Here is a 14,849-nt window from a genome sequence, read left to right as displayed (position 1 = left end):
ATATAAGTTGAAGTTTGAAAATTCAAGTTAGAAATCTTGACGGATCAGTAATGACTGTTTGCTTTGATCAGCACAGGGGACTTTAATACGAGAGACTTTTTCAAACTTGTCGCTTATGAAGGACTTTAAGATCTATTGAGTATTTGAGTAAATACACTTTTTGTGAAACTTGATATATAATGCAGTAAGTTAAGGAGGGAAGTTATAGTTGAGCATATTGAATAAGTGACGCAATGAGTCCCACAATGGCCGCAGTTGAACTTCGTGACGTCACTAGAGTGACAGGGCAGCCGTGATGGGGGAGGAGGAGGAGGAGGATCATCCCCCCCCCCCATAAGTTTACTTTGCCCTTTGCGGGAGATGAGATTCAGCATCCGCAAACCCGGCGAGACCCGAGCAGGAGCGGGGAAGGACGCCGCAGAGATCCCGCCGCCAAATCCGCTGAATCCCGGATGATCCGCGGGTCATGGACGCTGAGGTGTAGCCGGGAGTTGGTAGCGGATTCCCGGGTTGTGCGCCCGCAGCGGAGCGGACCTCGCAGTGCGGCTCTGAAGGGAACCATATCTGGTCAAAGTATTCGTTGCTGTCACCCGGCGGGACTGTCCGGCTATAAATAGCGACGGAGGAGGTACGGGAATAATTGCAAAAACGATACCGCTCACTGTAGAAAAGTTAAATGAGTGTAGATCACACAGGTTGGGATCATTTACAGGACCGGGCTCTTAAAGGAGTCTGAGAAAGTACGTGGAGTTTCTCCTGCAACACTAAGGATGTTTTATTAGTTAACTGTTTTCGTTACTTTTGTCTTAATGGCTATTGCATGTTTCCCTCTTAAAGTAACGGAACTTTATTATAAACTAACCTGCAAGACCGAACCTTTTATTTCTTCTAATTTTATTTTAGTCATATAATTCCCAAATGAGTAAAAATGATTCCGTACGTACTTCATGTCTCACCATAGATCTTTTTGTAGCATATCAACTTATGTTGGATTTATAATGATTCAAAAGAAATACAAAGGCTTCGTGGTAAGTTAGGGTCATGATCTAAAATGTCACCTTGATGGTTTTTGATGTCATCAAAAACCGTATCCATGTATAATTGAACGTGTATTTAAATGGAAAGCATAAAACCGTCCTGTGAGTTCAGATACGACGTACATGCGTCACTACAAAGCCTCAACCTGTGCATCTTAAGCTCCTTCCTCTTCCTCTTGTTGAGCATCGCCTGCAGTTTCCTTTGGTAGACCTGAGACTAAACTGCAGCTCTGGTCACCTCCATAGGAGCGGTTTCTCTTTGTCATGAGGTCATGGTTGCACGGTGTTTCACCATCTGAAACGTGTGCTCATACACATGATGTTCTCTTGGATTAGTAATGGATCACGTTAGCAAGCTTGACGCGACACCGACTTTTTGACCTCTGCAGAATGCACAGATGACCAGACCTCCAGTCGGAGACAGCTAGTGCGCTGCGAGTCGCCTCATTACACGCGCCACGACATACGACTCCAGGCTGGTTCCCCAAGTGGAGACCACTGCAGCCGCCACCGATGGGTTCCACTTCCCTCGGCGCTAAAAGTCTGCCGACGGGAAGAGTGTTTGGGAATGATTGGTCAACTCTCTCACTCTCCACTCGACTTCACATATAAACGCTTGTGGAAAATTTGGCAACTGGGACATTGGAAAGAAACTCTGTAGTGTATCTATTTTGGCCCTGCATCTATGCTTCATAATGGTGCTTACCACCCTCGTTACAGAGAGAGCAGGAAACACGGGACACACAGAGACCGAGACTCACGCAGAGGACGGCTGACCAGTTGCCTCTCAGCTGTTTTCTGGTGGGCCGTTCCACAGACCACCCTAACAACTGCATTACAGAACGGTTCAAACTGACACCAGACGGCTTACAAAAGCACTCGTATCACTGAAGATACACGGTACAACATAAAGCATGATGGAGTCTGCAAATAACCAACTCTTACATGAATATTGGTTATGTTTTTGTCACACCAGGTGAAGCACATCGGCATATTTAAGGTGTTTTGGATTTAAATCTATCGATTACAAAATCTTATTCCAATTGTCTTCGGCGGATCTGGAGTTTGTTGCATGATGTTCTTATTTGTATCTGACTATAGAGGTTTTCCTTATTTAAATGTGTACGTATATTTGTGGAGAATACGGCCCCCTAATTCAAGCTACTACGATAACCGACCTTGACCTCAGCTTACAGAGAACAGGAAGTTCTCTTGTGCTTCCCGAACTGAACTTGTTCACCTGACACTCACTGTACACATGATGTTTTTCTTCATGACAGTGTAAGCTGCCTGACGACATTAAGCAGGAAGCCGCTGCCAAAGGGCCCAAAAGTCTGCTGCTGTGCTCTCAACTTTTTTCTTTTTTTTAATGTGCTGATTTATTGTCTGTGTGAGTTTTTTGGTCTCGCTGAGAGCATGTGTGAGTTTTACAGCGATGTATTTGCATTTCACCGCAAAGAACTCACAGCAGCGGTTTAAGTCAATACATCGACCAAAAGGTTTACAACTAAGTAGCAGGTTGAGCAGGCAACGAGTGCACTTTGTTACACGGGGAGCTGACTTGTGTACATCCTGTGTAGGAACAGATGTATGGGTTGGAATGTCTTATTTTCAAATGTTTTCTTCACATTTGCTGTGATTAATGAACTGGTGTCAGTGCTGCTATTCTTGGAGGCTTTAGCACTGCAGACCGGCCTTCTGAGGTTGAGGGTTTGCCACCTGAAGGGATAGATTCTGGCCGGGGGCATTTTTATTTGTCCCTCAGATCAGTAAATAGAAGCTGGTAGAAAAGCAGTAAATACAGACGCGGGTCTGTTTGATATCAACACAGCAGGCCGGTTTCTTCCAGCAGACTTGTAGCGTTACTTGGAGTTCAGCCCAGAACAAAAAAAAAAAGCGGGCATGCTTGACTCCACCTGTTAGGAGTTCAGCCCAAACACACTTGCTGACATACTTACGACCGAAAACACATCGATCTACTCACGCTTATTGAACGTAGTATTTTATTTGCTTTAGTCGGGTTTTGAAGCGACACCTCAACATCAGCCTGTCCTCTCAAACTCACAGATTCAAGGTTCAATTTTTCTGCGCAAATCTTTGAGATAACTACACAGTGATTCATGGCAGAGGGGTAAACAATAAGGTATAATGCTGCGAGGATATAGAGCGTTATTTTAGACTGAACACCAATACTGCTAACCTGAGGCTTGCTGTTAGAATTACATTAAATGTCTCACGCACTTCAACTGCTGCTGCAATTCACACACCAGACCGCCGTAGTTGGGCTAAACCGTTGAGTTAGCCGTCCATCTGCTGATAACAGCTGATTTGTGTAACGTTGACAGGTTATCTTAGGTTTCTACTTAGTAACATCACAATATTTAACGCTGTTGTTCTTGTTTTATGCATTTTCCTGTCTTCTACAAGGCTACTACAAATGCCCAAACTCTTCATCATCATTGTCATTTGTTATCATAGATAACGGAAATAATAGACTATTCCTACATCTCTAACAAAGAAATATGGCTTGATTCATGGGAGACAAGCTCTTATTTGATCAATACTACACTGACTGCCGGTTAGTTTAGCACAGTGACTGGGAACTAATGGCTCATTAACATATAGGTTGAAATATATCTTCTAATGGTCTACATGTGCAACTTAAGTAGCAGGAATGTGAGATGAAGAAAATGAATCTCCAGCGAAAAAACGGCGTCAGATGGCCGGTAAAAAAAAAACGCATCTTACTGCATTGCATTAAAGAATGAAAAAAAATAGTTAATAACCACATCTGTCTTTCTGTGGCCTCGGTTACTTTAGGCACAACGGAAGATCAGACTGTGAAACGGAAAAGCAAGCGGTGGAATACAACGCTTAATATATTTCTCCATAGACGACTTGGAGTATCTATTGCTTTCTAGTTTTGAGAGCTATTAATCTGTCCTCCCTCTGTGCTCCTGCCTCCTCCAGGTCTCTCTCTCCCCGGAGCGCTTACAGCCACTTGGCTGCCTTTGCTTTTATTGCAACTCTAAGCTGGGAGCCATTGAGGTGAGTGCCGTTTTTCTTTTTGAAATCCTGTCATTTGTTTCATCATAAATGTATTTTGTCCTTTTCGATGCCGTTTCTCTACAAACCCAATTCCTCAAATTTAGTTTCTCTATTTTGGAGGCTTGATTGAGGTGAGGGACGTTCTCCCACCATAGAGAAGCACAATAGATGCAAGTTTGATGTTGCGACACTTTCAGTGGCAGAAATCAGAAAGAAAGTTGCCCAAAATATGTTGTTTTCTTTGTAAAACGTTATGAGATACGAAATTCCATTCCGGTAACGTGGACATTTAATGTCAGGTGATCCTCGTGTCATGTTGAAGAGACACTGTCCACCCTGCAGGTGTGCTGTCCATCATGTCGGTGATGAGGAAGGAGATGGAGAAGTACAGGGACATCGACGAGGACGAGCTGCTGAAGAAGCTGTCGGAGGACGAGCTGCAGCGACTAGAGGACGAGCTGGAGGAGCTGGACCCCGACGTGAGTTTGTAAAGTCCACAGGTTGTGCGTTTAATGTCGCTGTGCTGTTGTCGTTGGGGAGTTATGGAGTCGTACCGGCCCTGAAACAAGCCTGTGATGTGACGAGCTGCTGTATACTACGTGTCCTTGTGTGCTCATCGGCATCGCTGTGAGCTGGTTTTCTTTCTCTTGTCAGCTGAACTTTGATAAGTGTAAAACATTTGAATGCCCTGCGGCGCGCAGCACTGTCGTGTAGATAAGGGTTTGAATTAATACAGCGGTGGCTGATGGGCGGTGCATTGAAAGCAGGAAGCAGGCGGTCAGTTTTCACAGTGTGACTGAGAATGTGTGAAATGTATATGATGACCCACGCCGATACGTTTTAAACACACATGACTTTTTACAGTGAGTACAGGTATTTAGGCTTAAATAATAAGTTATCACTGAGGCGTTCGCCTGAAAAATGTATCTCGACATTTTCACATTTTGTTTATCACTCCTTAAGTAAATTTCCCACATCGGTACATAATTATAAGTCTAAATAATTATGGACTTTTGTTTGGACAAAACGTTTGAACGTGCCATTAGAATTATTATCTTTTTATTCTCTTTGATTCCTCTGCAGTGCAGAGGCGCTTGATTTTTGCTGGACTGGTTTTGAGGCTAAACTACCACTAAAATCTGATTAGTTGTTTTCCTTTGAGCGCAGTGGAATCTTTTCAATGCGTCAACAATTTAAAAACTTTTTTTTCCAACTTTTATTTTTACAGATTATTATTCTCATGGACCACTGTTAGGATTTAGTCACAGTTTCAATAATACAATTAAATAGTCTCCTTATTATTTTCATCAGCTTTGCAGCTAAAATGAAACAGATTCTTAAAAATACTTTTTAAACATCTGTTATTTTGCTACCGCATCATCGCATTCTGCCCGCTGGCATATCTTGTTAACAGTCATTACGCAACACAAGGTGCAGTAAATCGTGAGTTCTACTCTTCTTTGCTTTTTATGGCGTGTTTATCTCTGCATTCGATGCATCCACAGCTCGGGACCCTCAGCGGTGTGTCACGGGTCGAGTTGGTGAACGCAGCTGTAATAGCTTCGTGATGAATGGATTCCCCCTCAATGCCAAGGGGATGACTGGAAGGGGTACTATGTGCAGACCTAAGTGTGTGTGTGTGTGTGTGTGTGTGTGTGTTAGTGAGCCAGCAGTGAGCGATCGGAGAGACTCGTGACGTAAACAGCGGGAGGCCGTGCGTGCGCGCTCACCTTGTTTGTGCTGTTTACGAGGGGAACCCGTTACAGTGACACACACTGGAACCTCCCAGCAAAGCTCCTCACGTCAGTTCCAGTAAGCCACTGAAAGTCAAAACTCACCACGCGGGACAAAAAAACACAACATGTCTGCCAGCTGAGCTGTTATTGTATAAAAAATACATTTATTGTCATTCATCTTGAGAACATTTGGGGGTTTTTTAAGGGCTGCCTCGCCGCTTTACAGTGACACACCACAACTTGGACGGGCTCATGATGTTGACTTTTCGAAGACATCACATCCGTTTATATATTTTTGGATTGAAGATCAAAGAGGCTTTTTCAAACCTGGAATAGACTAGTATGGATCTGATGTCCCAGATTACAGGTGCTCATCTGCATAACTTAAAGCTGCGCTAACTCTTATTTTTAGTTAACATTTAAATGTATTAATGCTCATTGTTATACGGCTCTAATTCTTTTCTAATTCTTTTTTTTTCCGTTACTCAAAAGCTCAGCAGCAAAACGCCAACAGACAAATTGAAGCAAATGACAACTCAAGAGCCAGATTTCTCCTCTGAAGAGTCGGTGGAGATCAAAACAAAGCACAACTCAAAGTAAATGATGAGTTTACTTTGTAGCTGCTGGATCAATTAGTTAGCAGCGTTTTGACAGGTCAACTTTCCACCATCCAAAAAGGTTTAAAAAGAACGTGTCACATTTTACACAAATGCTGCAAAAAAAAAGAAGCAAACCCTCGTGCCTCATCCTCGTATTCAGGCCTCGTAGATGACTGCTGGGGCTCCTTAGTGGAGGAGAGGGAGCACAGAGTCTCAGCCGGGTAAAAATAACCGTGCTGCACCCTGCTATCGACAGCTGATACAAAGTGTGACATAAAAAGCCTGCCAGTGACGGTGTTGTGCACTCCGGGCTTCACTAAAAATACCACATGCGAGTCACGTGAACATTTACAGGACCACCGCCGGAAAGACTTAACGAGAAAAACAAAGAGAGGACGTTATCTGAATTCCAAAGTTTTTATTTCAAATGGAATAATAATTTGGGGCTTAAAGGGGGAAAAAAATAATTTGTATGTTTTTGAAAGTAGTCGTCTGAGAGCGAGGATAAAGAAGCCTGCGGGTGCCGAGAGGACTGATAAGATATGAAGCTATAAGTAGCACTTGTAAGAGCTTGTCTTTGAATATTCCTATAGGTTGAAAATTAGCAGCAGAGCTCTGGGAAATGTCCTGGTTCTGTCATTCGTTTCCACATTGTTCTGCACCGCGTGATTGGAAGAAGGAAAATAAACTAATTTCGAAAAAAACAAACAATTGTCATCCTTGTCTAGAATGAATTGTTGCCAGCTGGGATGCGGCAGAAAGACCAGACGAAGAAAACCCCAACGGGGACGTTTCAGAGAGACAACCTGCTGGCCCATCTGGAGAAACAGGCCAACGAGCATCCTGACAAGGAAGACCTGGTGCCCTTCACAGGGGAGAAGAGAGGTATGAACGCCTGCTCTCAACCCACAAACATTAGATGGACATCTCAGGTGTAGAGGTTTTTCTTTATTGCCTGAAGGGCGATTACTTGTTAGGGTGTCAAACAAGTGAAATTCCCGTTGGTCTCTCCATGCCGTCTTAAAAGACCGGCTGTAAAACTGCAGGTGGGGAAAGTGCGTGTGGGACGATCTCCCCTCCCTCTACAAGTACAGTAAAGGTGCCGTTGAGCAAGGCTTCTCCCGGCTGGTTAAAATAACTGCACTCCGTTTGACGCTGTCTGTCCTCGCTCCCCTTCTGCTCACCGGCCAATGGCTGAGACTAAGCCCATTACAGGACTTGAAACAGGTGGATTCTAACCGGCCACGGCGCTTGCAGTGGCATGACTGGGACAGAGTGAGAGGACACGGGGGGGACATTTGGCCACTGTGCGTACGGGTGGGATCCCAAAAATGCCTGGCTGAAACCCGAGTGCAGACATAGCGGACGTCTGGGTGTCTGCAGTCGGTCCGACCTGGTGACGACAGCCTGCGGCCACAGACTCTACAGACTTAACTTTGGATTCACATTTAAATTTAAAACAATTACGTCTTTGTATTCTCTATTTACACATGAGCTTCTAAGTGAATGACCTCGATCGTGGCTTTGATTTATAACGGCTTAACGTGGAAACGTTCTTCTAAATAGATGCATTTAAAACAGATAAATGCTATACATAAAATATATCCAGCCTTCGAGCCATCTTGGAGAATCCCCGTTCAAATTAGGACAGATGACCACGGATCTTCTTTTAGCAGTGGTGCTCGCCGTGTGTGTATTTTGTATTGAGTCCGTCCGCTGGCGTTGTAGGGAAAGCCTTTGTGCCAAAGAAGATGGTGGACCCGATCATGGAGAACGTGACTCTGGAGCCGGAGCTGGAGGAAGCCCTGGCCAGCGCCTCCGATGCTGAACTCTGTGATATCGCAGGTAACTCAGTCACAACGCTCACACCTCCTATAAACACACTGATTCATGTTCATGTTCATGAGGTTCACCGCTTTCATTTCTCTCCTACTTTTAACTACATACATACAAGTTTAGAAAGAAAAAGAATTGTTTGATTAAAAAGTTGTATCTTTAAGAGATTGGAATAATTTTCACCCAGAATTGTTTTTCATGACTAATACAGAAGTTGTTTCAGAAGTAAACATTTTTGGAAATTGTCTTTGAAAATGTACTTGAAACATCAGACACCCTCCCCCATAAACATAATACCCAATAGCATCTGGATGAAAGATGTTGATGATGAAGGATGTTGATGGACTGGATCTCGTGCACAAGTGCAGCTGTGTGTATATTCTTCTTCTTCTTCTTCTTCTTCTTCTCTCCTAATCAGCTGCCTCGTCTTTCCCTCATTCATTTCCTCCTCCTTAATCCAAATGTTCTCCGTTTCCTCCAGCAACACTTCCATCTTCCCTCCACCCTTCCCCTTCATCCCTTCATCTCCTCCACCTCCTCCATCCCTGCTGGATATCTCTGTTCGCTAGCTGAACATCATCCAGGGTACGCGCTGTACCTGCGTTACGCACCCTAGATCCAATGTATGGCGCATACCATTGAAAGACTTTGCTGCACGTGCAAAACTTCTGACGTATCTGCTGCAGGGATGAGTGACATTTTAAAAGAGTGATCAAGATGGATTTAGCTGCATGAGGCTTTAAAAAAATTTTCATCTCACTTGAAGCACGTTGAGAGTTAACATAACTGTAATGGCTCCGTGTGAGAGGGAGATATTACAACGTGTAAACACACTCGGTCTTTTCTTCCCTGCATTAGAATGACAGAAACATATTATCAAGTGTGCCTGCTGCACGAATGTTTTCAGAGCACGAGTCCCTGGCGATGCTCAAAGTAACATGTCCCAGTTCTTCAAAGAGCGGCTCGGTAGCTCGTGTTCCCTAACTGTTGATGTCGCTCTGTTCTTTCCTCGCTCCGACCAACGGACGAGTTGATCATTATCTCTAAATCCTTTGTTTTAACTTGTGTCCTCAGAGTAGCCCCTTGGTAAAAAAAAACAAAAAATAAAAGTTCCATAATCACTGCTGCCGGGGGCCAAAACGAAGCCAGTGCATGTTACCCGTTAACTCACATCTTTCAGCCTGCTGGTTGAAAATGACAGTGAGCTGCTTGTTGTGATGCAATAGAGCGGCTTGCTGTCCGTATTAGCGTGGCGGTCGGCTGTAACTAGACAACCATTGAATCAATACTCTTTTCTTTTATAGCCTTCCTCTCTCTCTCTCTCTCTCTCTCTCTCTCTCTCTCTCTCTCTCTCTCTGTTCATGCCCTTTGATTTCTTTTATCTTCATCCCATCTTCTTACTTCCCTGCAGCCATCCTGGGTATGCACACCCTGATGAGTAACCAGCAGTACTACGAAGCCCTGGCCAGCAGCACCATAGTCAACAAGCAGGGCCTCAACAGTACGAGGAACACACACACACACACACACACACACACACACACACACACACACTTGTACTGAGACTCATGCAACTCAATTTGTTCACCGCGTTTTGTTGCACGAGCTGTCTTCACTCGGTACGATCACAGATTCGCGGAGGGCTTTTCGAGTCACAGGTGAAGGTGTTAGTTTGTAGGAAAATAATCGCCTCATTGAAGTCAATTGTTGAGGCGAGTTGACTTGGAGTGGAATCCAGCGGAATGATCTCACGTTGGCAGAATGTCGGGTCGAGTTTTTTGGTGCACTCTATGCACAAATATAGTTACGCAAAGTAAGACGCGAGTCAGTAGAGGATTTTAACTGTATACATGCGTCCTGCAGCTCCTTCAGGGAATACGTGATGATTGCTCTGTCTACCCTTCGTCTTGCACTACTCAGTGTAAACTCTGCTGCATTACTTCACACACGCGTGTTAATGAGCCATTGTTTATCCTTCGTAGAGGATCATCCTATAGATTCACCTCCAGCTCCAAACAGAGCATCTCACTTCCAAATATGACCGGCTGCCATAAAGCGAGTTAGCTGTAAACGTCGGCTTCGCCTGCCGGAATCTACAGTGATTCACAAAAGAGTTTGCTCTCCTTTAGTTCTCGTTTGAGCATTGTTTCCCCGTGAGGACAATTGTCACGTGTGTGTCTCAAAAGCAAGTTGTGGAAGGAAGAAGTGGAACGTGCGTGATGGTTAATCCCTCCTCTGCGTGTTCTGCGTCTACCTTGGGGCCTCTCAGCAGTCGAACAGCTAAGGGAAAACCTCTGAAGGGTCCAATCGGTTAAATCACCTCGACGAGAAGGCGCTGCAGATATTCACGCACGTAATCCACGTTAGAGATCACCGTTTGCCATCTGGCAAGACGCTTTTTAAACAGCATCCCAATAATAAGACACTCTAAAATGTGCAGTATTATTTTGAAAGAAATATACATGTATTAGGATTTCACATGATAAGGGATGCAAAAATAATGATTTTTTTGGTCACACAAGCAAATCATCAGTCGCTCTGGTCGCTGGTCTTAGAAGCCGCAGCCTGGTGGCTTGCTTGTGGAAATAGAGCCAGTTGGATATACTCACCTTGAGGCGGCTTATGGTATTAAATCAACATTTGATTCACAGGTTGATGCGGGATGAAAGTTATGCTTATTCCGCATCTTGATTTGCCTCACCTAATGTTTTAGATATTTTTAGTTGAATCCGAGCACAAACAAGCGTGTTGCATTTATATTTCTGTTCATTGTTCGTCTTTTCATAACACATTGATCATATTATGATTTGAAAATGGTTGCCTGTGACGTAGGATGACGCTACGGTGAGCGCTGTGGTGTAAACTGTAACGGTGTCGTAGGTGTGATCCAGTGCACCCAGTACAAACCGGTCCCTGATGAGGAGCCCAACTCCACGGACGTAGAAGAGACCCTGCTGAGGATGAAGAGGAACGACCCGGACCTGGTGGAGGTCAACCTCAACAACATCAAGGTAACACTGTGTGTTTGTGTGTCTTTGAGGAGATGAGCTTAAAGCTGCTTCCTATTTAAACAAACAAAACGGTCGGATTTTTCAGACGACCTGATTGTTTTCTATTGAATTGAATTTCTATTTCTAGCATTTCATTTGATGAAACACATTTTTCGGCATTCCGCTGACCAGACATGTTTCTGTATTAAAGACTTCATGTGGAGAACATGAATCTAACGGCACACAATACACAATAAATAACTAATGAAAAGCAAAGCATTTGCTGTAATGTCAGCGTCTCTGTGCACCCAGAACATCCCCATTAAGACGCTGAAGGCGTACGCTGAGGCTCTGACGAAGAACACTGTGGTGGAGCGCTTCAGTCTTGTAGGAACCAGGAGCAACGACCCCGTTGCATTTGTAAGTCACAGCTAACGTGCACAGAATTCATGTCGCCTACTCTTATCAGGGTTTATTTGACTAATTCTTTATTTTATTGCCAATGTTGCTGTATTGTGAAAGCAATGTTGGGCTTCTTGCCTCTTTGAAACCTTTTGTGTAACGTTTTTTAAACAACCGTCATTAAGGAAGATGCGGTTGTGTTTCCTCAGGCCTTGGCAGAGATGTTGAAGGTGAACACAACGCTGAAGAGCCTGAACGTTGAGTCCAACTTCATCACAGGAACAGGAGTCCTGTCCCTCATAGCATCACTACAGCACAACACCATACTACAGGAGCTCAAGATAGACAATCAGGTACCAACACATCAATACACGCACACACACACACAAACCCACTTAGATGAAGACTTTTTGGTTGTTGTTTCAAGTTTATGTGTGCAACATTATTGGTCGCACGGCAGGAAGACACCTGGTAAGTGTGTGTGTGTGTGTGTGTGTGTGTCAGGTAGTGTACACAGGCCATCTTTGCCACTTCAAATGCTCCCTGATTGCGTTGCCGTGTGTCGTACTGCATAGTTGTACAACTGTGACTCACAGCTCGCTCATTTGTGGCACTTGTTGAACGACCCCAGAAAACGGTACCCCTGCCTCTTCAAATCCTCTGTTGCCATGGAGATCACCACCTCACCCGTTGCGGGCGCAGTTCGGGGGAAGCCGATGGCAGTCGTTTTGTTTGCTACTCTTGTTGATTCTTTCGTTTCCGTACATCGCGTCCACCAATCCGCCCTCTTTCAACCCCTCTGAAATCATGGCTGTGCAGCTCTTTGTGTGTCTCCTCCTCCATCTCTCTCTCCCTCTCCAAAACTCCAGAGCCAGCCGCTGGGCAACAAGGTGGAGATGGAGATCGCCAGCATGCTGGAGAAAAACACCAGTCTGCTGAAGTTTGGATATCATTTCACCCAGCAGGGGCCGCGCCTGCGAGGCTCCAACGCCATGATGAACAACAACGACCTGGGTGGGTCACACACTCATTGCATTTGTGCTCTGACAGAAGTTCATGGACTGCAGGTTATGTGACTTGTACACTGTGTTTCTGTAGTATTTGGCGGTGTTGTTTGTAACGCACATCAGTGCTGACACTTTATCTTCTCTGTATCTCCTTGGGTTTTAAATAAACCGACTCTACTAGAAGGTTTGGAGTTATATACTCTGCTGATAACTCCGCAGTGTGGCCGTAGAGCACCAGCCAATCAAAACAGGAGCTTCCTAAGCTATGACATCAGCACCAAGAAAAGAGTCTGTGCATGAGAGAAAACCAGATGGAACTAGTGGAAGAAATGCTTGTTGCTGTGCACATGCATGCATTTTTTACGTTAATGTTTTGAATTGCTGTCTTTGTACTAAAGAGTGGATTCAGCTCCTCTCAGACAGTCGCAGCAGCATTTTTAAGCGCCGCAAGATGAACTCCTGTTGAATTTGTTTGTGTGAATGCTCGTAAACGTTTTGCATTAAGAGAGAAAATAACTTGAAGCGGTTGTATTCACCACCACGGCAGGTTAAAAGAGAATAGAGATGAAGTTCAGAATTATTACTACATTCTTTTTACGGCCTGTTTTTTGTCATTAGTCTGCACGTGAAGCGAAGTCTGTGTCATAATCTTGTCGTGTCGTTTTCCTTCCCCGTGCCATTTTTAAGCTCGGGTTGTCAGGTCGGAGTCAGACGGCTCCTTCACCCTCACTCTGTCTGTTCCTGAGCTGGAACGGGCCTTCGGGAAAAAGTTCAAGTCCAAGACTAAGTAAAAAAAAAAGACAAAAAAAGGCTTCCCTTTCTTCTGCCAAAACCACCTGGCTCTTTTCCTGACGCCTGGAATCCTCTGCCATCTTCTGTCAAACTCCTCTGAGGGTTTCTGTTGCTTCTCCACAGTACCTGTCATCCCTTTCCTTCTATTCAGCTTGTAGTCATCTCTGACAGTGGCGTCTAAATTTAGCTGCCGTCGGCTCTTCGGTCCCCGACATAGTTAGAATATATTTTTTCTTCTGACTATTTCTCTACACTTCCCAGAGGGAGAATGAGAATGTCAGCTTGACGGGACATCTCTAAAAATATGAACGTGTTATTTTCTGCTCAACAGGAGTAAAAGAATGAAAAGGAAACCTAACTGAAATATTACTATTGATATGTTATTGCATGGCTAGAACTACCAGAGCGCATGAGATACAGAGAACAACAGACAATAGTTTTAAGGAGTTCCTTCTTTTGGCTGCAGAAACTTTAACGCTCTTCATCTTCCAATTTCCGCATCACTTTTACAGTAATGCATAAGGTGCTATCGACCTTTGGCCACTTTATATCTGCTTTCTGTGGTCTTTTTCCTCATTTGATTGTGTCATCCTGGCGCCCTGCAGCTACTATGCCTGCGTTGTCCAGAGCTCGATTGTCAAGCTGGCAAAGTGGGCAACCGCTCTGCTTCACCAAGGTCTTGTGGTTTGACTGTGTGGCGACTAGATTGTGATCATTTAGTACACTGCAGATTTCCCTGTTTATATTTTATGCACCACTAAAGCCCGGTGGTACAAACTGGAAGGCAAGTGGCCTTAGTGAAAGAGTCGTATAAAGCTTTTAGCGGCACCGAGGTCGCTCAGAGGAATCTGATGGATCACCTGGAGCGACGTCCTCTTGGGCAGTGAGTAGAAGAATCCAGTAGACCACCGGCTGGTACGATTTCAGCGGTACTCCTGATCCAAAAGCACGACACAGTTCGGGAACAATGGGTAAACTCGGTAGACGGGCAGATTTAAAACCAAGATATTAGTCAGACAGGCAAACAAATCCAAAGGGGACAATTGCAAGTGAGTGGACCTAAATAGTGAGGGACCAATGAGGGAATGCGGACGGGTAATGTAGCCACCTGGTTTTGATGAGGTACAGATATTCCATATATCTCTGGTTGTGCTGCATTGATTTCGTTTTAGGAATGCAATGCTAAACACAAATGCTTTCAACTTAGTGTTCGACTGTACATTGTCACATGGTGCATTTAGTTAAACTTGATGGTGATGATCAGTTGTCCCAGCGCCACAAGGAACTATCCAGTTTTTCTGCTTTTGGTATTCTTGGTATAACAGCTTCCGCTAAAGCCACTTGAAGAGCTTTGATTTCCAACTTTTTATTCTGCTTTTTTTTAAACCTGTTAGCATCTTTC

The 14,849-nt window shown here is 44.4% G+C and overlaps 1 protein-coding gene across 6 annotated transcripts in view; it reads left to right on the top strand.

Moving 5' to 3' along the window:
* Positions 1-346: 346 nt before the first annotated feature.
* The window catches only part of tmod1 (tropomodulin 1), a 16,758-nt gene continuing 2,255 nt past the window's right edge, over positions 347-14,849 (top strand). Inside the window, exons 1-11 of one of the 6 annotated variants that reach the window (XM_040186616.2) lie at positions 347-628; positions 4,008-4,085; positions 4,428-4,564; positions 7,149-7,305; positions 8,149-8,265; positions 9,668-9,757; positions 11,137-11,267; positions 11,559-11,666; positions 11,858-12,001; positions 12,518-12,662; positions 13,343-13,442. In XM_040186616.2, coding sequence (XP_040042550.1) covers positions 4,442-4,564; positions 7,149-7,305; positions 8,149-8,265; positions 9,668-9,757; positions 11,137-11,267; positions 11,559-11,666; positions 11,858-12,001; positions 12,518-12,662; positions 13,343-13,442 — 1,115 coding nt within the window. In that variant the 5' untranslated portion in view covers positions 347-628; positions 4,008-4,085; positions 4,428-4,441. Of the gene's footprint in view, positions 629-665; positions 741-4,007; positions 4,086-4,407; positions 4,565-7,148; positions 7,306-8,148; positions 8,266-9,667; positions 9,758-11,136; positions 11,268-11,558; positions 11,667-11,857; positions 12,002-12,517; positions 12,663-13,342; positions 13,443-14,849 lie in introns of those variants that run through there. The other 5 variants (XM_040186618.2, XM_040186617.2, XM_040186619.2 and 2 more) reach the window with 5 other exon arrangements.

The sequence above is a fragment of the Gasterosteus aculeatus genome, chromosome 9 (genome assembly GCF_964276395.1).
Source record: "Gasterosteus aculeatus chromosome 9, fGasAcu3.hap1.1, whole genome shotgun sequence".
Classification (NCBI taxonomy): domain Eukaryota; kingdom Metazoa; phylum Chordata; class Actinopteri; order Perciformes; family Gasterosteidae; genus Gasterosteus; species Gasterosteus aculeatus.
Note: the sequence above shows the minus strand (reverse complement) of the source record. Positions and strands in the feature narration are given on the sequence as shown.